Source organism: Hippopotamus amphibius, chromosome 11 (assembly GCF_030028045.1).
Source record: "Hippopotamus amphibius kiboko isolate mHipAmp2 chromosome 11, mHipAmp2.hap2, whole genome shotgun sequence".
NCBI lineage: Eukaryota > Metazoa > Chordata > Mammalia > Artiodactyla > Hippopotamidae > Hippopotamus > Hippopotamus amphibius.
In genome coordinates this window covers 37,427,965-37,453,630 of record NC_080196.1, presented here as the reverse complement: position 1 = coordinate 37,453,630, position 25,666 = coordinate 37,427,965, and the positions used below count along the sequence as shown (strand labels likewise).

The window sequence follows — 25,666 nt, the reverse complement described above, 5'->3', positions numbered from 1 at the left end:
TTCTGCAGTGTCTGTTGTAACTTCTCCTATTTCATTTCTAATTTTATTGATTTGAGTCCTCTCCCTCTTTTTCTTGATGACTCTTGCTAGAGGTTTATTGATTTTATTTATCTTCTCAAAGAACCAGCTTTTAGTTTTATTGATTTTTGCTATTGTTTTCTTTGTTTCTATTTCATTTATTTCTGCCCTGATCTTTATGATTTCTCTGCGTCTACTAACTTTCGGTTTTGTTTGCTCCTCTTTCTCTAGTTTCTTTAGGTGTAAGGTTAGATTGTTTATTTGGGATTTTTCTTGTTTCTTGAGGTAGGATTGTATTGCTATAAACTTCCCTCTTAGAACTGCCTTTGCTGCATCCCATAGGTTTTGGATCGTTGTGTTTTCATTGTCATTTGTCTCTAGGTATTTTTTGATTTCCTCTTTGATTTGCTCAGTGATCTCTTGGTTATTTAGTAGCGTATTGTTTAGCCTCTATGTGCGTTTTTTACAATTTTTTTTTCCTGTAATTGATTTCTAATCTCATAACGCTATGGTCAGAAAAGATGCTTGATATGATTTCAATTTTCTTGAATTTACCAAGGCTTGATTTATCACCCAAAATGTGATCTATCCTGGAGAATGTTCTATGTGCACTTGAGAAGAATGTGTAATCTGCTGTTTTTGGATGTAATGTGCTGTAGATATCTATTAAATCAAGCTGATTTATTGTGTCATTTAGAGCTTGTGTTTCCTTATTAATTTTCTATGTGGATGATCTGTCCATTGGTGTCAGTGGGGTGTTAAAGTCCCCCACTATGATTGTGTTACTGTCAATTTCCTCTTTCATAGTTGTTAGCATTTGCCTTACATATTGAGGTGCTCCTAATTGGGTGCAAATATATTTATAATTGTTATCTCTTCTTCTTGGATTGATCCCTTGATCTTTATGTAGTGTCCTTTCTTGTTTCTTGTAACATTTTTTATTTTAAAGTCTATTTTATCTGATATGAGTATTGCTACTCCAGCTTTCTTTTGATTTCCATTTGCATGGAATATCTTTTTCCATCCCCTCACTTTCAGTCTGTATGTGTCCCTAGGTCTGAAGTGGGTCTCTTGGAGACAGCATATACATGGGTCTTGTTTTTATATCCATTCAGCCAGCCTGTGTCTTTTGGTTGGGGCATTTAGTCCATTTACATTCAAGGTAATTATTGATATATATGTTCCTAGTACCATTTTCTTAATTGTTTTGTTTATGTTTTTGTAGGTCCTTTTCTTCTCTTATGTTTCCTGCTTAGAGAAGTTCCTTTAGCATTTGTTGTAGGGCTGGTTTGGTGGTGCTGAATTCTCTTAGCTGTTGCTTGTCTGTAAAGCTTTTGATTTCTCCATGAAATCTGAATGAGATCCTCGCTGGGTAGAGTATTCTTGGTTGTAGGTTCTTCTCTTTCATCACTTGAAATATATCATGCCACTCCCTTCTGGCTTGCAGAGTTTCTGCTGAGAAATCAGCTGTTAACCTTATGGGAATTCCCTTGTATGTTATTTGTCATTTTTCCCTTGTTGCTTTTAATAACTTTTCTCTGTCTTTAATTTTTGTCAGTTTGACTACTATATGTCTTGGTGTGTTTCTCCTTGGGAAAGATCTTTCTGCTGATGTAACTGTTACTGGAGTTGTTAAGAATATTTCACAAGCCGTGACAACACTGAGATAAATTTCCTATAAATTATTTCAAAATATAAAATTTAGTATATCTAAGCTGATGAATCTCATAAAACAATTTCTCTAAAAAGATTTAACTTCATACAAATCAGTTTCATCTTAGTTTGAATTTAATTTTAAATGCAAATATATATAATGCATTTTAATGTTTCTTCTGACATCTCCTGTAACTTGTGGCAGTTGAACAAGAAACCGAGATGTAGGAGAGTAGAAGCCTACTTCAATGAGCACCAATTAGCAAACACAGATGGTCTCATAAAAAAAAAGAGAAAAAAGAAAAAAAGAAACCGAGAGTGGCTCTATAATTTGTACATAATTCAAAACACATGTTTATGCATTCAATCACTATACGATTACAAGGAAAAATTTAATTTTAAAATTGTCTTCATTAATTGGTTCATCTCAAGCTTCATATGAAAATAGTATCCTTTTCTGTTGAATGTGATGATCTTTAATTTCTATTTCTAAGCCTGTAGATATTTTCTTTACAATGTTGCAGCAGTTTTCAAAACTGAAAATTCTAACCTCTCTGAAGAATTCTAACAACTCTCTGATATGCTTTATTGCAATGTCCACATATATGTTTTTATTCCGTAGTAACTTACTGGCAAAGTTTGCAGCCTAAGCACCAGCAATTCCTGTCCCAGTGCTCAGGAGGGAGACTTAAATATCAGATGCTGCCAGGACCAGCTCTGGGGACACAAGGGACAGCCAGCCTTGCATGCCTGTCCCAGTGCTGCTCCCTTGGGAAGCCCCTATCATCTCATGTGGCCACTTCTGATGCTATGGTGGTCACTCTCACACATCTAGGTCACAGTCCTAGCATGCCCCCCCCACCCCCCAGGGTCCCACAGCGCCCTGGACTGTTCCCAGGTGTGCAGCTGGCCAAAAGCTATGACATGGGTGCTGCCTGCTGTGCCCCAGCTGAAAGGTCAAACGGGATGGAGCCTGAAAGACGTCCACTGATTCAGTGACAGGAACATCACTGGTGAATTTAGTCAGGGCAATTTTTTGTGAAATGGAAGGAAATACATAAACACAGCTGTGTGATACAGCAAGTTCAGGATCAAAGGACTATGAAAGGAAGATCTATTCCAGTCTCAGCTCCACAGCTTAATTACTGCATGATCCTGAAGAAGTCAATTAAATACTCAGAGCGCTGGTTTTCTTATCTAAAATGGGAATAATACCTATCTACCCATAAGGGTAAAAATTAAGTGAGATAACACTTGTGAAAATTCTGTAAGATTGGCAGAGCTCTATATAAAATGAAATGCACTCACTATTATCAAATAACAGTAAGTAAATTTGTTATTTAACATAATAAATAATATGTTATTTAGCAAGAAGTACACTAAAAATCTGACCAAAACCACATGTCCAAGATTAGGAAAGGCCAAATTTGCTGAGAATGATGGAAGTTCTGCTAAAAGAGCTCTGCTTCAAGGAAAGCAGCTTTCAAATGAGAAAGATATTTAGATCTGCAAATGATAAAGCACTAGATAAATTTACTGCTATATTTTCTCCAACAATTTAAAAAGCATATTTTAACTATGGTTGTGCTTTTTGCCACAGTCGATTATAAATTCAAATAACTAAAGTAAAAATCTTGCCAGTTGTAATCAATCACTACATATTTGTGTAGGAAGGATCTTCCAGAAGGCTTTGCATTCTATTTGCTTTCTTTGTATACCATTCTTTGGCAGGATATGAAGGTGAATAGTAATAACTAGAACTATCTTTGGATCATCGGTAAATGCATCCTCAAATCCTAAAATAAAGATCTATGGTAAAATGGCAAACTTGTGCCTCGGGAGAAATCAAAGCTAAAAACAGTCGAGGGGAAAAAAAATCCAAAAAGAAAAACATTCATAACTTGGTAAAATCCTGAACTGGAATGAAAAATCTTTTTCTATAAAAATGTTGGTGAGGAGCCAAAAATGGATGAAAGCTAATAGTTACTGAGCACATACTATGTACTGAGGCATGTGTTTTTCATGTATAGCCCATTTGCTCATCATGGCAAATGAAGTAGCTATTACGGTATCACTTTCCCCATTTACAGATTAAAAACTGAGACACAGAGAGATTAAGTAACTTGCCCAAAGCCACAAAGCTATTAAGTATTAAAATTGGGAGCTGAACCAAGCTTGTATGGCTCCAAAGCCCACCGTCTTAATCAATGTGTTATGCAGTCTCCCACAATTACTTCTTTAGAGAGAATTAGTAAGTTCCTGAAAAGTAGTCATAATTAATTAATTACCTAGCTTAGTCCAAATAGTCTCTGATGTCTCTGCTACTTTTTAATCTTCCTATCAATGTTAACAACAGAGTATTAAATCAGGATGGGTCCCCGTGTTACTACATGGGTCTCATGCCCATGAAGCCAGCCTTAACATTAGGGTAAGGTACTTTGATTTATTTTATAAATAAGTGGGATGTAAATTATAAACAAACAAACACCAATTTCCGAATTGGAAAGTTGTATAGAGTACATATCAGATCTCTGGGAAAGATATCGTTAAAGACAGATGATTGAACTTGGTGTACCCCCCAAAAAATAATAAATAAATAAATAAAATTTTAAAAAAAGATAAGTGACTATGGAGTAACAGCGCCAAAAAAAAAAAAAAAAAAAAAAGACAAATACCACAAATACCCTCTGTCCCTGCCCCCCAACCCCTCCCAACCTGTATTAACCTTTATGTCAAGATGAGAGAATCTCAAACTTTAGTTCTAGTTTAGTGCTTCAGAATCATTTAGAGGGCTTATTCAAACACAGATTGCTCTGAATGAACAGGTCTGGGTGAGGCCCAAGAATCTGCATTTCTAACAAGTTCCTGGGTGACATTGATGCTGTTGGTCCAGGGACCACACTTTGAGAACCATTAGACTAGACAAAAAAGCAGCTCTCTGTTGTTTCATTTTTGATTTGCTGAAAAGATCTCTGTCCAAAAAAATATCTCGGGAAGGAACCAAAAGTAAAACCCCTTTTACAAGAAACAAAGCCCATCACTATGCATTCAGCAAGAAAGGGAAGGCTTACAGCTCCTAAAAGATAACCCTCTATGTGCTGGTTCTCTCACTCAACAAATATTCATAGAGTAGGCAGTATGCACCTGACACTGTCTTAGAAGCGGGGGACACAGCAGTGAACAAAGATAGAGCCTGTGCCTTCACGGAGTTACATTTGAGTGGGCGGAGGCAGGCAGTAAACAAATTTAACAAGTAAATACGGCATATAGTGTGTTAGTTGGTGATACATGCGATAAAGAAAAATAGAGCACATTTAAGGAATGAGTGTGGGGTGAGAGCTTTCTTTCACATCGAGTGGTCAGGGAGGGTCTCATGGAGAAGACATCTGAGCAGAGACCTGGGGGACAGGAAGGGATAAGCCAGGAGCAAACCTGGGAGGGGAGGATTCTAGGCAGAGGGAAGAAGAGAAAGTACAAAGGTCCTGAGTTGGGAACACCCTTGACGTGTTTGAGGAACAGCAGTATAATATTTTAAATTATTATGGATGAGGTACTTCCCTGGCGGCGCAGTGGTTAAGATGCCACGCTCCCAATGCAGGGGGCAAGGGTTCGATCCCTGGTCAGGGAACTAGTATCCCGCATACCTCATGGTGTGGCCAAAAAAACTAAATTATTATGAGTGAGGGAAGCTTTCTACTATCCTCAGGTGTTAGTGGGCAAAATGATACTGAGTATGTGAATGTCAGAATATTGGGAAGAAATGAGGAGAGTGCTCACCACACTCCATATGCAGGTAACTTCTCTCCATTCTGGTATCACAATATTTTAAGAACCCAATCTCACATAAAATGTAGATACAAATAACATTGGCTTCCGGGTTTTCTTTTGGATTTTGTTTCAACCTGCTTTTCTGTTGAGTAATTGCTGAGGAGAGAAGTCCAGAAGCTTCCAGGCTACAATGAGCAGAAATGTGGGTGTATCGCAGCAGAAGTAGCAGTGCCCCCACCCCTGGCTACTCGAGACTCCCTGTTCCCATTCTCGCTGATGGCTTCCTGCGCAAGAGCCTGTGGCTCTCTGCCCACACACTCACCCTGCCTAAGGTGTTCGTTTCACTCATGTACAGGTGAGGCTGGGAGTACCAAGGTGCTAACAGTCTGGAAGCAGCGCTCCAACCAGTGACAGATGGGGAGGTTAAATACAAAGGCATTTCTTCACCCTCCGGTGGGGCAACGCGGAGGCCTGTTCCTCACAGTCCCCCAGAGAATACCAGTGGGATTCGGTCCCAGTTGCCCATGGTGGTAACTTGCTCTTTAATGTACCTGGAAGTGGCTTCCTTTCCTTCCCCGCCTCCCTCCCCCACACCCTGACTGGTGCTTCCTGGGCTCACCTCGCAAGTAAACTACTTGAAACACTCAAATCCTGGCCTCAGGATCTGCTTGAGGGAGGTGGGGTGGCAGCCTACGACAGGCACCTTCTAGTGAAGGAGTCACATCGCTGTGTGAGGGCATCTCTGATGCACTGCTCAAGCTTTTCCTTACTGTCATTAATTTGAATATGCTTTTTATTTTACCACTGGCCCAGCGATCTCCATCACATGTACACGTTCTGTCAGAGAACTCACTGTCCCCACAGTCAAATGGCTCCATACAACGCTCAGCCATTTCTCCAGAGGTATTTTATCAGATGAACCACAAACAGCTTCCACCTGTAGTTATCACTGCAAAAATGACAGTATCGTTCAATTTCTTGATTGGTCATTCTTAAGAAAAGGCATCCAGATTTAGAGTCATGTGTTTAACTACAATGATACAATTCATACTTTAAAAGTGCATCCTTAGGAAAGCTCTGCTTGTTTGGTGGACTGCCGCAGCTCTCTCCAAGCTCACTCGCTGTTGGTGCAGTGGCATTACTACCCCTTTCCCCGTTAGGATCTTAGAGCACCTCTAGCTCATCATCTTATCTAATTCCATGGTTTTAAGCTGATATGTTTTCCTGGTTTTAAACACAAAGCCATGTTTTCAGATGAAAGTATAATTTAAAAAGTGTTAAAACTTTAAGAGTACTAGTAAAATCACAAAAGCCATAACTGTGATGTTATAAGGAAATTCAATGTAGTAGGAAGTGGAGCCAAGTACAGGTACACGTTTATAAACAATGCATCTGGTGAAGTGAAATTGTGGCCTGAAGTTGAACAGATCTATGGGAGCCAATACGTTTTTCTACAGTTTGGTGGCTGACCACTGTTTTCTGCTTGAAAGTCAACTTTGAGAAAAATAAAGTGTTTACTGGAAGGCATGTTTGGGTGAATGCCTAATGAAATTAGCTTTATTGAGACCCATGGGGGGGAAGTTCTAGTCTAATCAGTCAGATTGCTGAATTTACTGAATAGAAGAACATCACAAAACAAATGACACTAAAATTTTCCTATCTGGGAATATTAATGTTTTATTTTGAAATATTATAAATTTATAGGAAGTTGCAAAAAGAGTACAGAGTGGTTCTGTGCACCTTCACCCGGTTTCCCCCAATAGTTCTATCTTGCATAACTATAGCATATTATCAAGACCAGGAAACTGACCTTGGTACAATACGTGCGTAGAGTTCTATGCCATTTTATCATGTGTAGATTCAAGTAACCAACACTGCAATCAAGATACAGAACTATTCCATCACCACAGAGATCTAATGATTTTGTGACACTTTATCAGTTTGAATGAAGTATAGAAAACTAACTTCCCTTTAAATCATTTTCCCCTCCCCTGTTTATAACTGTCATCAGACAATGCTTTGTTTTTTGCTTCATCAAACACAATTTTTCAAACTCAAGAGAAAAAAAAGTTTAGTGTATATTTTTGTTCTTTCTCTTGCTCCTTCTTTGGTTCTAATCTTCCAAGATTCATTCTTTTTTCATTCTCTCTCTTTCTAAGAACTTCCTTTATCTCTTCTTTTAGGGTAGACATGCTGGCAACTAATTCTCTTGGTTTTCCTTTGTCTGAAAATGTCTTTGTTTCTCCTTTATTCCTGAAGATAATTACACTGGGGATAGGATTCTGGGCTGACAGTTCTTTTCCTTCAGCACTTGAGAATATTCTGCTACTTCCTTCTAGACTCCATACTTTCTGATGAAAAATACACTATAATTCAAATTATTTTTTCCCTGTAAGGTATCATTTCTTTCTAATTGTTTTCAGGTTTTTTTCTTTGTCTTTAGTTTTCTGAAGTTTAACTAATATTTGTCTTAGAGTGGATTTCTTTGAGTTTATCCTGTTTGGAACTTTCTCAGTTTCACAAAGTTCTAGGTTTATGCCTTTTGCCAAATTTAAGGAATTTTCAGTCACTATTTCTTTGAATACTTTTCAACTATACTCTTTTTCTCCTGTCCTTTGGGACTCTGATAACATGAATGTTAGATCTTTTGCTGAAGTTCTCATAGGTCCCTGAGAGTCTGTTCATTTTTTTTTTCAGTCTATTTACTTTCTGTTGTCCATATTGGGTAATTTCTATTGTTACACTTTAAAATTTATTGATTCTTTCATCTGACCTCTCCATTCTGCTATTGAGCCCATCCATTATATATATATTTTTTTTCACTACATTTATAATTTCAGTTATTGTACTTTCAATCTGAAATTCCCATTTGGTTCTTCTTTATATCGTCTTTTTTTTGCCAAGACTTTATACCTTTTCAGTTGTTTCAAACATGTTCACAATTGTTCACTAAAGCATTTTTATGATGGTTGCATTAAAATCCTTGTCAAGTCATTCTAAGATCTGTGTTATCTATATTTTAGCATCTGCTGATACTTTCCTAGTTCTTGATATTTTTTATTTAATACATAATTTTTAATTGTATCCTGGACAGTCTAGGCATTAGTTATGAGATTCTAGATCATACTTAAAACTTCTGCTTTAGCAGGTCTCTTCTGACACCATGCTACTGGTGTTACCTCACTACTGCCAGGTGGGGGTAAGGTCCTGGTTCTCCACTCTGCCTCTCTTGACACCTGTGGAGGGACCTCACTCCCACGGACAGAGGTGAGACTTCAGGCTCCCTTCTAGACCTCAACTGACACCTCCCTGGATAGGAGGGGGTGGGTACTTTGTGATGCTCAGTGACCTCACATCAAGGTGGGGAGGCCTTGTTACTGCTGGATGGTGGTGAACTCCAGGATCTCCATGAGACTTCCACTGACAACCTGGGGGAGGGGAAAGGAGAAGCTGTTACCTCCAAGTGAGGAGGAAAGTCCTCCCACTCCTTTTCAGAAATCACCCTGGCAGCAGGGGAACGGGGTGCCTTGTTATAGCCAGGCCTTTGCTGTCTGGGTAAAGGTGGGGCCATGGATTTTTCCATGGTATCTGGATGGAGTAGGACAACCAGTATCTAAAAGTTCCTGTCTCACTGGGTTGCCCCCTTCCTGGTGCCTTGGCTCTAGAGAGCAGAATTTGGGGGGCATTTTTGTCTAAGTCTACTGGTGCTTTTGGATTGCGTTTCTCCAGCATCCAGTCTGGAATACATAAGGCAAACAAAACAAAACAAACAAGAAAAAAACACAAGAAATTCACTTCTGTGTCATTCCTTTAGGTCCTGAGGTCCCCTGGCCAATCTACCTTTTTCTCTCCACCTTTCGAGGTCTCCTTGTATTTCTTTTATATATAACGCCCAGAGTTTTTAGCTGTACTTAGTGAGAGGAATAGGGAGAAGTCTGTCTACTTCATCTTGGTCTGGAGCCAGAAGTCACTGGGCATTGTTTTCAAGTGGCAAAAAGAATAAAGATTTCCAACTTTTCAACTCTTAGATTGAACAGGGCATTGATGTTCACAAAGTACATTCATATGCGTTGTTTCTTTTCATCCTCAAAACAACCTGGTAAACTTGGTAGTATTAGCATCAACCTTTCTCAGATGGTAGAACTAATTCAGAAGTGACAGGTCTTACCCAGAGACACAAAGTGAGTGAGTCACAGGGCTGAGGCCAGAATTAGATTATTCTATTTGTTGCCAAATTTTTTGAGCCAGACAAGGTAGAAGCATGAGTACACGGAGATGAATAATAAGACTTTTTTTTTAAGCCAATAAGACTTTTTTTTAAGATTTGTTTGATGTGGACCATTTTTCAAAGTCTTCACTAAATTTTTCACAACACTGTTTCTGTTTTTTTATGTTTTGGTTTTTTGGCCACGAGGCATGTGGGATCCTAGCTCCCCAACCAGGGTTCAAACCTACACCCCCTTCATTGGAAGGCGAAGTCCCAACCACTGGACCACCAGGGAAGTCCCAAGATTTATTTTAAATACTCTTCTGTGGCCCTCCTTCTCTCCCATTCTGGTCCCCTTGTCTTGAAGGTGCAGATCTATTCTCTGCTTGTGCAGCAGGACTAGGCAAGCTATGTGACCCATAGCATCATCTGCAAAGCCTGTTTCCTAGGGCACAGGTGAGAGCCCTGCTGGGCTTGGCACTGGCCCCACTGGAGTGTGGGACTGCCCCTCCCATAAGGAAATCCCTCTACCGAGCCCTGGCCTCCCACCCAGCCAGAGCAGAGGTGGACAGATATTCTCGGACATCCTTCTCCAAGTCTGAGGTGGTAGCCCTGGGAGCTTTCTTTTCCCCTTCATTCTCTTCTTCTCAAAAATTGAAAGGCTGCCCTTGATATTGTTCATCATTCATAAAATCAAAGGTGAAAAAGCGATGGTTCACAATAAGTTTCCAAAACCCAGCCTGGTTGGCCTTGTTGCAGTGCAGAGGCTTTAGCTGTCCAGTGCCAGCTATGGGGACCTATATCTTTGGCACAACTGGTCCTCCTGGCAGTGTGCACCCTATTCATTTTGATCAAATCATGTTCTTCTCTAACACTAAACTTCCAAATTTTTCCAAAAGCACTCGCTGTACCTAAAATAAATTTCTTATATCCCAAGCTTTTAGGTAAAACATAAGATTGGCTGGACTCGGATACTGCAGATTTACAAGTGCATGTGATAAAATCTCTGAAAAGTCTAGACTTCAAAGTTTTCTCCCTAAATCTTTAAGTAAAATTCATACTCCAGAGTGATGTGCTATGTTCAGTTTGTGGCTTCAGGTACCCCCTGATAGAGTATCATACACTTCTAAGATCAATGCACTCCAGTCTGAGAAGCATAACACCGGATAAAGCATCAAATAAAGCTACAAACTCTTATATGGTACACTACCATATACTAAACATATCTGTGGACCTAATAAGTTTTATCTTTCCAAAAAATTATTTCAAAACCAGTGAGCAAAATTAATATGATAGAAGGCAGTTTTTGCCTGTCACTAAACAACATAAGGTATATTTCAGAAACATCAAAGTTCAGAAGAAGCGGAATGTACTTCCTAGTCGAGATATGCTAAACAAAAAATAACCACAAAGATTCTTTTACTTAATTTCCAATGATACAAATTTAGAGCTTTATAAATTCTCACCACCAGTCCTGCAATTCTACAGTCATGGAGTCATGTCATTGATTTGAATTAAGTAGGAAAAGATGCATCTAAATTAGTAAGATTCCTGAAGTGCAGAATTTTGGAAAGAAATGTGATTAATTTTATTTAGCTTTAATTGTATACAGTAACCAGAATTAAGCTACAATAGGTTAACCCAATAGAGTAGCTTCAAAGGGATGGTGTAGATGAGCTGTATTTATGCTGAGCATGTGTTCCTGGAGACCAATCTTCATCAGGAACAGCAGGCACTTCCACTTAACATCTAAAGTGGCACGGTTTCCATTCACCAGGCCTGCCAAATTATATAATTCTTAAGAAAACATTTTTCAATTTATGGGGATAAATACTACTTCAAATATTGTGTATAAATGAGACTTTATTGATACTTCATATTTTACCATTTCAAAGTCACACAATTCAAGTTTTCATGAAGTGTGAGCATACTATACATGACATATTTATAGGCAGTGAAAATAGTGATTCCCCTGGGCTCTTAGGTTAGTGTTAATTTGCTTGATAACCCTCTCCTCTGCAGATGAATTAGAGGGAGATGTGAGTCTGCTCCATCTGTCCATCCATGTATTGAAGAACACGTTCCTGCAGAGTAGGAACCTGGATTAGTGACAGTGACCAGAGCCCCTGGTGGTAAGCAACACCAGGAGGAAAGAGTGTTCTCACACACAGCAGACAAGCTCAGGGCATACCCTGCCCACGGCCCACACTTTCCTTCATCACAGGCACCAGGGGAGCCACAGTGAACAGAAACAGCATTTTCAAACAGACAATGGCACTCTCAAATGACAGAGGTGAGCCCACCACTAAGACACTCCAAATGTCTGAGGAAAATCTGTACCAGAAATGCAAGGCACCAAACTCAACAGTAGAAGAACATTTACATAAAGAAAAAGTACATAGAAAAAAAAAGCCAGTGTTTCCAAAAAAGATAATAATTTTTTTCAGAAACAGAAGGGAGGATATCACAACAATAAACAAGAATAGACTTTTTTCATTTTCTACAAATGAAAAATAAGATTGTAAAATTAAAGACTTCAGAGGCAAGCAATAGAGAATACACATGTCTGAAAAGCAAATCACCATCCTGCAAGATTGAGCTAATGGTTTCAGAACCAAAATACAAAGAGGTAGGAACTATGAATGGATAGTTATAATATCTGAAGGATAGAACTGGTAGTTCTGGATCCAGAAGTTCCAGAAAGAAAGAATAAATAAGTTGGAGAGGAGGAAATTAATTTTTTAGTTATCAAAGAAATTAGCAATGTGATGACCCTTGAGCTTGAATATAAGGGTTTTCGGATTGAAGTGGCTGAATGTTTCAACAGACTCATATCACTGATATAAAATTTCATAAAAACAAAGAGAAAAAAAAAACCCTAAAAACATCCAGGAGAAAAATGGTATTTCCTAAGAAGAAATAAGATGCAGATTGACACTGACATCTATTCAGCAACACTGCATACAAAGAGACAATGGAGCAAAATCTGCACAGTTATGAGAGAATGGAATTTTTGACCCAGAATTCTACACCTGGTCAAACTGCCATTTAGCTGTGATGGGGAATGGAAAGCTTCAGAAAGCTCCCCAGTCTTGAACTCTCTCTAAAAACATTATTAGAAGATGATTACCAGCAAAGCTAAAAGGGGATCCAAGAAACAGACATAAACAGTGATAAGTAAAGAAACAAATACAACTTAGAGATGAATATAAGTAAACGCTGATGATAGAAATGATTAATAACAATCCAGAACGAAATTATAGGAAGGTCTCAGCAATTAAAGTGCTGGGAGAGGAGGAAAGGCAAAGCAAAAGTGTGCCAAGGTCCCTGCCGGGGGAGAAGAGATGCAGACAGGCAAGCTGAGGGAAGAAGTTCAGATGTTAAGAAAAAGCACAGGTAAGTTTAAATATCTGGATGTAAACCACACAGATGTGTGTACACCTTGAGAGAGAAAATGGAAAGCAGCGAATACAACAATAAAGAGTGCAGTCAAATCAACAAACAGCAAGAAAGGAAAAAAAAAATAGAATGATAAATGGAAAAAAATAAATTGAGAGGAAGAATAGCTCCAGACACTATTACCGTAACTATAATAAATATAAACAGGTTAAGGTAACCAATTAAATATCAAGGACTCTGAGTTTGGCTACAAAGGCAAAAGTCAGCTATATTTTATTTACCAGATCTATACTTAAAAATAAAATGACACAGGGCAGTTGAGTTAAGAGACTGAGAAAGATAAACCAGATAAAGGTTAACAGGAAAAAAAAAAACAGCAAAAAATAGTTTCAGGAAAAATGGGATACAAGAAGAAAAGTATTAAAAAGGACAATGAGGAATGTTTCCTACTGATGCAAGATATGATTCTCTAGGACCAACCTCAATGGCCTGGATAAAAATGCTCTTGCCTGTCATTTTTGAAATCTTGTCATCATCAGGTGGGGAATCTTTGTCAAGTCAGTGAACAAAACAAATTAATCCCCAGCCTTCATGGAGCTTTTGTTCTAGTAGAAGGCTGACAAAAAAACTAGTAAGTAGAATATATAGTACATCAGATGGTGATAAATGCTAAAACAAAATAAAATAGGGAAGGGTGACAGGGAATGTAGTTTCAGATCTAATAAAGGGCACTAATAAAGGAAGGCCTTCCTGAGAAGGGGATGCATGAGCACAGACTTCAAAAGAGCTAAGGAAGCAACTCTGCATGTTTCTGAAGGAAGAAAATTTCAGGCAGAGGGCTCAGCAAGGGCTGAAGGGGAAAGTGGGCTTGAGATGGGAGAGGCAGTCAGTAGTGGGGGTGTGGGGGAACAGACATCCATGAAACACAAACTAAGGTCTCCTCCCTGAATGATTTTAGGAAGTCTCAAAATAAAACACATGACATGAGCTACCTGAAAAATGACATAACCCGAAGCATTACTAAAAAGAAGAGAATTTTAGAAATGTGTGACATCCAGTCTAGGACATCTGGATTTAGTCTAAAGAGATGCTATTGGATTGTGACTACAACTAAAACAGCTTAAACCTACTCAATTATACTTTACCCACTGTGATGGAAGATAGTATAAAAAGAGAAGGGCTTGATTAACAAGTTTAGGGACCTAATGGACAGGAAGGCGACTATAGCTAATAATACTTATAATAATAATATATACCATATACTTAAGTGTTGCTAAGAGAGCAAATCTTAAATGTTCTTACCACAAAAAAGAAATAGGAACTATATGACGAGATGGAGGCGATAGCTGATACTATGGTGATACTCATTTTGCAACTTGTAAATATATCAAACCAACACATACACCTTAAACTTACACAGTATCATGTGTCAATTATATCTCAATAAAGCTGGAAGAAAAGCAAGATCGTGTGCTTTGAGCAGGATCCATGAAACAGGAGTTTGAGAGACAATATGTGTCAATATATTTTCAGGAATGTCATCGTTGAGGGTGTACTGATTAGTGGACTTGAAAAATGGGTTTATTTAGCAGATATATTTTTTCATTCTAATCATAAAGATAGATATATTTGGGGATAATGACATCATTAAAATCACCCAAATGATTTCAGGATCAGAAAGCAATCTTATGAGTAGTGGTTTCCCATATAGACTCCCTACAGAAGGAGAGTGTGCTTATCTAAGGGCTTGGGGGTCTAGTCCCAAGGAGACTTTGCCAACATATATTAATAAAATGGCATGCCAATTTATTCTGAATACTTATTCTCATGTGAGTTTGGTTCTAGTAGTCAGCAGCCTGGAACTACCTGGGTATACAAAAGCAAAAGGGACCTAAGCTAAGAGTCGAGCTTTGAAATAGAGGTTTTATAGTGAGGTAGAGTTGGGCCAACCAGAATTAGGCCTCCCAGGTATCACAGTCCTTCATCCATCTAACCATATGTTTGAAACATTGTACTGAGGAAATAGCACTGGACTTAACAGTTAGACAACCGTCTAGGACTCTGCTACCACTAGCCACCAACCCTGAGCAGTGCTACTTAATCTCTCCAGTCCTCAGAGATTTACATATCTTTCAAAATGGGAATAATAACAGCTATTCTGTCTATCTCATTGGTTTGTTTTGAGGCTCAGAATCTAAATCTAAAACAAACAAGCTGTAAGAATAGAAGGTATTAGTGCTACCATCATCACATGCCCTGCAGCCTGAGTATATAATTGATATACTGAAGCACATTACCACAATTATCTGAGAATTGAAGGCAAGATGAAAAACCACTAACCCACTGAATAAAATATAGGAAGTCCTACCTCTCAGCAACTGGTTTGGCAATGTTTTCGAAAATGGTCTCTTGCTTTGCATCCTGATCAAAAACCCTTTGAAATCTGCAAATGTGAAAACAGTAATTATTTAAAAGCTGAGCCTTCAAACACTATTGGATTAATACATTTTTTTTCTCCTGAAAGCTTTGTAAATTACCCCATATTTACATCACTGGGCTTACCTAACCTAACACAATGTTTGCCCTGTAAGCCCCAAACACACTGCGCTCTTGTACCCCTGTATACAAATGGTGGGTAAACAGTATTGCTTTGACAAGATCTGCACAATAAATCCCTCTGAAAAACTGCAGCAGCTTTGAACCAAATAATAAACTGTGTGTTTTTTAGCTCTCAAGAGGGACAGTGTCTGCAATTGGCATCAAGTTCAAATCTAGATAAGTGCATGAAATGGAAACCCAAGAACAGGATGTAAACAGCCAAAGAACTTCTGATGTCTGATCTGTAAGGAAGGAACGCAGCTGTGAAATGTATGACTTTTGAACTTAGTTTTAAAGTTTTAAAGTGAAGTTTATTTTCCATTAATTAGGTACTGCCTCCTAGTATTAGCTACTTAATTCTCAGGACCGTTTGTTTCATTTTGTTGATCATGAGCCAAAAGTCAAACAGTAAATGAAGATAGACCTGCCCTGTAAAGGAAATCTTGATTCAGCTGGCAAGGCTAGAGGCCTGGCAATGTGGGATGGTGTCCATTGCACCCTTCTTGCAATGGCACCCTGACTTAGCTTAGTACAGGATCACAAGCACAGCCGGATACCTGGGGGGAGACTCACAACCTATCCTTATGCAGTGTGTTAACTCACAACCCGCAAGTATAGCCCCCATTCAAACATCTTGAAGAGAGAGACAGGGAGCAAGACAAACAGGAAAGAAATGGAAAAAGAGGGAAAGAGCAGGAGAAGGGGAAAAGAGAAAGAGACAGAGAGAGACAGAGATAGAGAGAGACAGAGAGAGAGCACATAAGCCCATAGGGCAAAATGTTAACAACTGGTAAATCTCCCACAAAGGGTAGAGGAGATTTGATTGCATCACTCCTTCACCTCTTCTGCATATTAAAAGTGTGCAGAATAAAAACTGGGAGAGGGGGTACTTTAAAGCAAAACCTTTGAAACACACACGTCCTAAGCAGCTTTCAAAGTGGCTTAGGAACGTTTGGTGTGTGTCTGCCCACACAAGTCAGTTGGGCACATGTTCAAGTAGAGTCTACATGAAACGTACATTTGTTTTCATTACTCAGGAGTTCAGACGGATGTCTGGAGCTGGGTTGGAAATATAAAATGGAAAGAAATTCATTGTCTTTAATCAACATTAATTTCAAGAGATTCCTATAGCATATCAACCACCCTTTTGAAGAAGCAAATAACGAAACTGTATACAAAGAGAGATTGTAAGGCACTCCAGGTACTCATTTAGCAGGCCAGATTATATGTTAGCAATATTTACTGAGTGTGCCCAGAAGACTCCTCAAAACCCTACAGGTGTATGAGGGCTTCAGATAGGAATGTTGAGATAACATGGCTGCTCAAGTGTTCTTCAGAGCACTGTCCACTGTGATGTCTGAGCACAGACCCAGTGGTGCTTTTAAGTGATGATGCTAAGGCTGTTTTGCTTCTTTTACCAGGTTGGTGATGACTGAGTGAATGAATTAGCCATTCCCAACCCCACATCCTTAAGAGGAATGACATCTACGACCACGTAAACCAAAGAGATGGCAGGAGTTTCAATAAATCACACATTGTGCATTAAACACAAAATATTATCACCCCCAAACATTTTATTTCATATAACATAGCTGTATAGTCATCTGGAAAGTCATTACAATCAGCTATCTTCTGAAAGCCACTTAAGAGCAAAATAGAATCACAGAGTTTAACAAATTCAATCTAATCCTTTACAGAGGAAGAAATTGAGGCCCAGAGAGATAAAGCAATTTACTCATGGCCGTGGAGTTAATCTACAATGTGCCTTGAGACATAACTTAGGTTTCCTGATTCCTAGCAGGTCCTTTCATTTATTAGGAGGCTGTGTGGTAAATGCTGATCTCGTCCCACCTCAAATCTGTTCCTCCCGGTCTTCCTCATCCTGGTAAATGACAACTCCACCCTTTTAAAAGTTCAGTCCAAAACCCTTAGAGTATATCCTTGATTCCTCTCTTTCCATTACACTCTATATGCAAGCCATCAGCAAACTCTGTCATCTCTGACCTTCAAAATACATCCAGAACCCAACTATACCTCAACATTTCCACTTCCTACTACTGTGGCCCAAGCTGCCGTAATTTCTTGCCTGGTCTCCCTTGCCCCCTCACAGTCTACTTCCCACACATTAGCAAGAACGATCCTACTAAAATATAAGTGAGATTATTCCATTCTTCTGCTCACAACCCTCCATTGCCTTCTCTGGGCACTTTGGGAAAAGCTCCATATGTTCTGGCCACTCTCCTGCCACTTTAACCTTCTTCCCCCTCCCCAGCCCCCTTGTTTACTCTCCTCCAGCCACACAGTTCCCTCACTCTTCTTCAAATGTGCCAGGCACTCTCCCATCCCAGGAACTTTGCTCTTGCTATATCCTCAGCCTGGAATTCCCATCCCTCAGATATTTGAACATCTGGTTTCCTTACCTCCTTCAAGTTTTTGTTAAAATGTACATCTTGGGACTTCTCTGGTGTCATGGTGGTTAAGAATCTGCCTGGCAATGCAAGGGACACGGGTTCAGTCCCTGCCAGGAAGATCCCACGTGCCACAAAGCAACTAAGCCTGTGCACCACAACTACTGAGCCTGCATTCTAGAGCCCACCAGCAACAACTACTGAGCCTGTAGGCCACAACAACTGAAGCCCTCACACCTAAAGCCTATGCTCTGCAGCAAGAGAAGCCACTGCAATGAGAAGCCCATGCATCTCAACAAAGACCCAACGTAGCCAATCAATTAATTCATTCATTCATTTTTAAAAATGCACACCTTCCCTGCAGCCCCTGTGATTGCAGCCACCCCTCCACTCTGCTGCTCTTCATCCCAGCACTCCTTATTTCCTTTCCTTGCCTCATTTTCCTCCATAGCGCTCAACACTTTCTGACACACACACATTGCCTATCCATCTCTGCCCACTAAAACGTAAGCACCTAAGAGCAGAAGCTTGGTGGCACTCCCTGCTGTATTCCTAGTCATTAAAACAGCACACGATGGATGGTTAATAAAGACTTATTGATTGCATGAATTTTCTTGAGAGAAAACAGCCTTTAAAAAGCTTAAAATATTTGTCTCTGAACATATGTATTTTACTAATTCCTTTATTTAAGATACTGAAAACAATATTTTTAATTCAGAGATTTAGAAAGAATGATTAAGAGATTTAAAAATAAGCAAATAGCACTTTTTCAATAAGCATATGTTTAGATGCACTCTGCATCTACGTAACATACAGAGTACTTTGGAAAGGACCAACAGAGACATGGCCAATCAAACAGAATCTTAGCAATCAAACAGAATCATGCCGAATAAAATGTTTTAGCAAATTGTGGCTTTGTGGAGACAGGCCTAGGCCAGCTGTCATTAAGTCATAGCTACTGAGGTATGCAGCATGCTTATCCCAGTGGGAGAATGCTGCCTTCAGAAAAGTAAGTCACGTAAGGCTATTCTGTAAAGGACAGAATGAAAGGCAATGAGGAGCCAAAAAGACAAGGTTAGGACCGTCTCACTATGCAACCATGTGCTAGCCATCCTGCTTGTACTCACTGTAAAAGGAGACAAAAGAAGAAGATGGGGTGGAGGCAGTGGGCGAGATATACATGTGATAGACAAAGAGGTGAGTTGTGAAGACCAAAGAGAATCTTTATGAGACAAAGTAATAATAATAATAGTGAGGAGGAGGAGAAGGAGGAGGAATGGGGAAGAGAAAAAAGAAGTAGAGAGAGAGACAGAGAGAAAAACACAAAAAAATATTTGAGATGGTTTTATCCAAAGGGCCAGGGCAGGAATAGTCTCAAAATAAGGCCTACGTAAAACAGCCTAGAGACGAATACAAGAGAGCAATTAGGATTCCTTCATCAGGACCCAGGAATCTACTACCTAAATTTAGGCCAGAGACTAAATATAGGCTCAAACTTCCCCAGAAATCAAAAGTGGGAATTAAAGGAAATGATGTCATCTGAAACTGGAGAATAAAGGACTGTGAAACAGCCATAATCTGCAAATTCAAGGCCTGGCTACTAGAATAGTATTCAGAGCAAAGGCACTGATGACAATCTGGGGGTGGCTGTTTGCTACTTTTCACTGGAATGATACAGTTCAATACTGTGTGAGAGAAATAAAATGCAACCCATAAATATGAGTATATATGTAATTTAAAGTTTTCTAGTAGCCACATTTTTTAAGTGAAATGAAACAGGTAAAATTAATTTTAATATATTTTAACACAATATATCCAACATTTTGTCATTTTAATATGTAATCAATGTGAAAAAAATTCTTGAGCTATTTTATATTCTTTTTTTTTCATACCAAACCTTCAAACACCCTTGCTATATCTCATCCTTACAGCACATCTCAATTCCGACCGGCTACATTTCAAGTCCTTAAGAGCTACATGTGGCTGGTGGCTGGTACACTGGACAGAACAGATACAGAGTGTACATATGTATACAGGAGGTCAGTATATCATTTACCTTATTAAGAAGGCTCACCTATACAGCACACAGATTGTTCTTTAAGTTGCCATCTTTTAATAAAGTTTAGTCATGCATTGAACTTCCCATAACTGCTAAACTATAGTGGGCCAAGAAGGAAAAAGATAACACTTGATAAACAGATATAGTAAAGAAAGGCTGGGATCTTGGTATATATCCTGTTGGATACAGGAATATACCCCCTTTTTAACTTTGGGCACGGCAGTGAAAAGACAACTTGAATTCTATCCACTAGATAAAATAGAGAATTGTACTACATTCTCCCCCAAGAAATGGTGCCAATGATTTTACAGCAGATATTAATGCAGTACAAGAGTTAGTTCAACAGTAAAATAGAAATGAAGGTGAAAAAGGGAAGGCTTACTTAAATCTGTAGCTTTCTCGCTTATTATTCACAAATCCATCTGCCAAATCACGAGGTAAGATGATTTCCAAGCTAGGTGTTAATTTTTCATCTTCACTGATGGAATAAATCTGCAAATATGAAGACAACAAGTGAATACAAAATGGTAAAATTATGGCTTGAACAATGACCATGTTATTATGGTGTTTAAAAAACTGTACTTTTCAGACAAAAAGTCATAACACAGCACCATTTGGATCATTTTTCTGTTTAAACTCTGTTCACACTCAAACAAATATATGGAACTGAACAAGAAGTCAAACCTAAATCAATGCCTGATCAAAGCTCAGATGCTCTTTGAATGATGTAATATTCAAATTTGAGTATCTGAGTGTCTGTCTCCATTGCTGAGAAACTAACAGCGCCAAGAGGAATGAGAATGTTTGTCACTGTTACTACTAATTATTCTAGTTGGTAATGTACAATTCTCATCTTTGGGCTTGGTTTTCATAGGTGTAAAATGGCCATAAGTAATAACTTATACGTATATGGCACAGCCACGCTCCATCAGAAGTTAGGTATTGACAATAACAGAGGGATACCACCAGGCAAATGGACCCAGGATGAAAGCACTGTCTCCTTCTTGGGCTGAATGAGAAAACAGGATTGATCTTTTTTATTCCTAAACCTTTAGTGCTCTGAGACATTTTGCAGGTAAATGCTTATGAAAATAAAAACATCTTTTTCTGCAGTGTGTTCTTTTTGTTTTTTAATAAATGTATTTATTTATTTATTTATTTTATTGGCTGTGTTGGGTCTTTGTTACTGCACAGGGGCTTTCTCTAGTTGCAGCAAGTGGGGGCTACTCTTCATTGTGGTGCGCGGGCTTTTCCTTGCGGTGGCCTCTCTTGTAGAGCACAGGCTCTAGGCGTGTGGGCTTCAGTAGTTGCAGCACATGGGCTCAACAGTTGTGGCTCACAGGCTCTAGAGCGCAGGCTCAATAGTTGTGGCGCACGGGCCTAGTTGCTCCGCAGCATGTGGTATCTTCCTGTGGCAGGGATCAAACCCATGTCCCCTGCATTGGCAGGTGGATTCTTACCCACTGTGCCAACTAGGAAGTCCCTGTAGTGTGTTTATATTGCCATTTAGATATGACCTTGAAGTTTATCTCAGTGATTGATTTCTGACTTCTCTGTTAGGAACATGCCTTTGCAGAGCTAAGGGGAGTTCGATGACATTCAATAATGTTACTCTTGTATTAATCTGTCCTCTTTCCAAACCATAAAAAAAAAAGAAAGAAAGAAAAAGGGAAACTAATAGCTCTGACAACAACATATTATCTAACTATTACTTTGGAATTATGTACCAGAAATTAACATTTTACTACAACCAATAAGCATTTCTGAGCATTTACACAATGCTAGACACAGAGATGAAAGGACTGGGTCTGAGCCTTCTCAGAGAGCTCACATGAATGCCCTAATTCAAGTTATGTTCAAAGAAGCCCACGTTAACACGAGACATATTCAAGTATCTGATAAAAGACATCTGACAAAAGACACATGTAATTCATGTCTTTTATGTCATTTTCAAGATTCTCTTCCCAGCTCAGCCACTAATTAGAAAATGACCTGAGAGAAATCACTTAACCTCCTTAAGCTGATATGGAAATGAAGGGTCTTAAACAACCCCCTCTACAAGTGTAATAGTCTCTGATTCTCTTCTCGGTTATCTACTCCTTTATTTATTAGTCAGGAAAAGCAAGAGTCAAGCCTATAAAGAAAAGTCCACGATTCAATGTCCAAAGACCTGGGCCTAACGCTGATCGCAATTTACCAGCTGTGTGACCAGCCGCCACTTTCAGAATCTCGGTACCTTACACATAAAATAAAGAAAACAGGATTGCCTCCGTTACAAGATTGCTGTGGGGATCAAATGATGTCATGGAAATGGAAGCATTTTGTAATGCACCATAAAAAATGTTAGTCATTAGATTTAGAGGTTTTTAAAAAAGACTTCTTGTCTTTCACCAAGAAATAAAATTCTTTCTAACAGGCAATACTTCCTGTTTAAGACCCATTTAGATGCTTGATTATGGGGGAAAAGTCATATTCTTAAATAAGTAAAAGCCTACCTAAATCTCCAGAAAGTCTGAATAATTTTCCTAAGCAGATTTTTATTGAGCCCTCTCATTTAAAATGTGAGGAATTCATGTAAGAAAAGTCATGCTGTAAAATAAAATTATTTGTAGAAAGTAATGGCATCAGGTCCAAGGCTTTCTGGCTAGGTTTTCTTAAGAGACATTTAAAAATTATATCCTATAGGGCACTACATAATTCTTTTTAAAAAAGGTTAATGGCTAGACAGGTGACTGAAAGGGGTATGTAAGACATAAAACATACAGGAGTGAGGGGTGCCATACATTTTTTAAAAATCTGCAACACTCAGGACTCAGAAGACAAAAAAGGACCAATAATTAGAGTAGGAACAGTGACCCTCGACCCCTCTCATTAAGCCATTCTTTGAGGCATTAAGAAAAGTCCCTAATAAGAAAACTCATTTAGTCTAATAAACTGGCTTTCTACCATTAGTCATAAAAATATTTGAGATAAAGTAGTTTTTTTTAATAGGAGACAATTAGATCAAATGCAAGGATGAAGATGAAAATAGTTCAAAATACACAAAGCACTATGCAAATGAAAAGCACTGCCATTGTTAAAATTATCACAGAGGCTCATTTTATGTATCTTTTAATGTATTAAACTATAAATTATCATAATTTAATTTATAGTGCCTTACAGAATACATTTAATGAAGTAATGGGGCCACAAAATGAAGAGGAAAAAAAAATACCTTTGAATCACTCTTGGTTTAATGCTACAAGCGGCATTTCTAGTCAGAGAAACAACCACACTATCTTTGGGGCGCTAAAAGTAGAATTTCTAAAGAAGAGCAGGGCTACACTAACTCAAAATTCGTCCATCTGTGTTCTCTTACTTTTTATGTTGCATCTTGGTAAAAATCTGACATTATTAAAACACAGTATGAGACCTAAAAATACTTCCTGGAGTAGCAAACAAGCCACTCCACAGAATCTCACCCAAGAAATGCAAAAGGAAGCACACTGAAATATTCAAACACTGAATTTTAAGGAAAGAGGAAGTTCAAAATAAATCAAACGTTATCTATCAACTCACCACCACCCCCAGTCCCACCTCTATCCATCCTCCCATATTACCATATCAAAGCAACTGTTTCTGACTGCTGAATCAGTACAGACACATTCAATATTTTTAGCTAAGAATCTGAGGGGGGCTGGAGGGAAATGTTACATATAATTTTTATAAGTGATGCACCTTTAAAAACCTTCTTGAAAATGAATGTGAGAGGAGAGAAAATGGGACAGTGATACCCATGGTTCTATACTCTTTATTCCTTAAAATTAAAAAAAACAACATAGCCAGTATTTTCTTTGGAGTTTTTTCATGCATCTTTTCCTAAATGAATTCCACGAGAATCTTTTCATGCATCTTTTCCGAAATGAATTCCACGCATGAAAAGACAAGACACTATATTCTCCTTGTTTTAAGTACATAAATTACACGAGGCAAATGCTAAATTATGAGCTGCTGTGATGTTACATATATACATACACGCTGTGTAGATACGGGGTGGAGATACAATGTTATTAATAATATGCCCATTCCAGAAGCTCGTGAATAAGCCTCAGATTGCCCTTGCCTATAGCCTTCTTTTGCGAGGCAAAAAGGTTTTGTCCCAAGAGCCAAGAGTTTTGGAATAAAAACTTAATTAAAATCAGGGTTCTGCCACTCACTAAGTGGGTGGCTTGGCCAAATTATTTAACTTGTCTGAGACTCAGCTTCCTCATCTATAAAATGAAGAAGATGACATCAACCTTGCAGGGTTCTCATGAGACTCAGGGATAATGCAGACAAAGCACCTAAGCGGTGAGGATGACTATGCTCCTTCCCAGGGCAAGAAAAGAATGGTTTGAAACATTTGAGAAACATTCAAAGTACAATATCTCTGCTCAGCCTAAGGGTCATGTCTTAACCGTCTTTGTACCCTTTCGAGTTTAGCACCCTAGAGGAAGCAGCACCTAGTAAATGTTCAGTTAATGTTTTCGGAATAAAAAGTATACGTATATTCTCAGTGTCAGGACGCAGAGATACCTATCCTTGTCTGCAGTGAGTGTATGCCAACGCGCCTGTGTCTGTTCCTAATAACAATGTAGCGAGCCAGCAAAGTTTAAGGGCCCACTGTGTGCAGAGTCCCGTGTGTGCTTTGTGCATCTCTCTTTGTATCTATCACCCTATCATCTCAGACGTGTATAGACGCGTTTCTCTTGCTTGCACGTTCTGCCTGAGGACGAGACAGAAGCTTGAGGGTACCTGGGTGGGCAGAGCTGCGTGACTGTTTTCCAGAAGGGGTGCAGTAAGGGTGAACAGCTGGGGCGCAGGCTATGTGAGTGTACACGCAGACGTGCATGCACGTGCACGTGTCTGCTGCTGCCTGAACACGTGTGTCCGGGAGTACGGAGGCGGCTCTGTGCAGGTTAGCCTGGGCCCACAGGGCTGTGCTGGGTGGGAGTGGACTGGGTGCCTGTCTGTCCGCGCCGCTGACCGCAGCGCGCCAGAGTCTGCGAGGCTGCCGGGGCGCCGGGTCCGAGTGTGCTGGACCCCAGACAGAATCCCGCGCCTGGCGCCGAACCCCTCACCCCGGCCCAGGCCCCTCGCGTGCCGCCCCTCCCCCGGCCTGGGAGGCCCCGCCGCGCCGGCGCCTGTGCTGCTCCAGCCCGTACCCCTTGTCGCTGCTTCCGGACAGTGGGCTTCACCCTGGCGAAAATTTGGATCGTCTGCTTCACCATCTCCTCCCCGACTCTTGAACTGACTCTTGACCTCTCTCAGGCCCTGGCTCCCAAAACTGTCGACCCCGCCGCCTCAGGCGAGCCGCAGCCTTAGCAACAGTAACTAGGGACACTACCCAAGGAGCACCGCGCCAACCGGGACCGCCTCCTCTCCCTAATTGGTTGCTGACGGGGTGGGGAGGCCCGAAGGAAGACACTGAGGGCGGGGCGGGGCGGGGCGGGGCGGGGCGGGGCGGGGCCTAGCGGATGGAGCTGCGCATGCGCCTGTGGTCAGGGCTGGCACCTGGCTTACAGACAGAGCTGGCCT

General features: G+C 39.7%; 1 protein-coding gene across 1 annotated transcript in view; it reads right to left on the bottom strand.

Annotated features, from left to right (window-relative positions):
• KIF6 (kinesin family member 6) overlaps positions 1-25,391 on the bottom strand; it is a 363,044-nt gene extending 337,653 nt beyond the window's left edge. The window contains exons 1-3 of the mRNA XM_057698188.1: positions 25,294-25,391; positions 20,493-20,602; positions 15,414-15,488 (exon numbers count right to left, since the gene is read on the bottom strand). Of these exons, the coding sequence (XP_057554171.1) occupies positions 15,414-15,488; positions 20,493-20,602; positions 25,294-25,359 (251 nt within the window). The 5' untranslated portion in view covers positions 25,360-25,391. The remainder of the gene's footprint in view (positions 1-15,413; positions 15,489-20,492; positions 20,603-25,293) is intronic.
• Between the last annotated feature and the right edge of the window lie 275 nt (positions 25,392-25,666).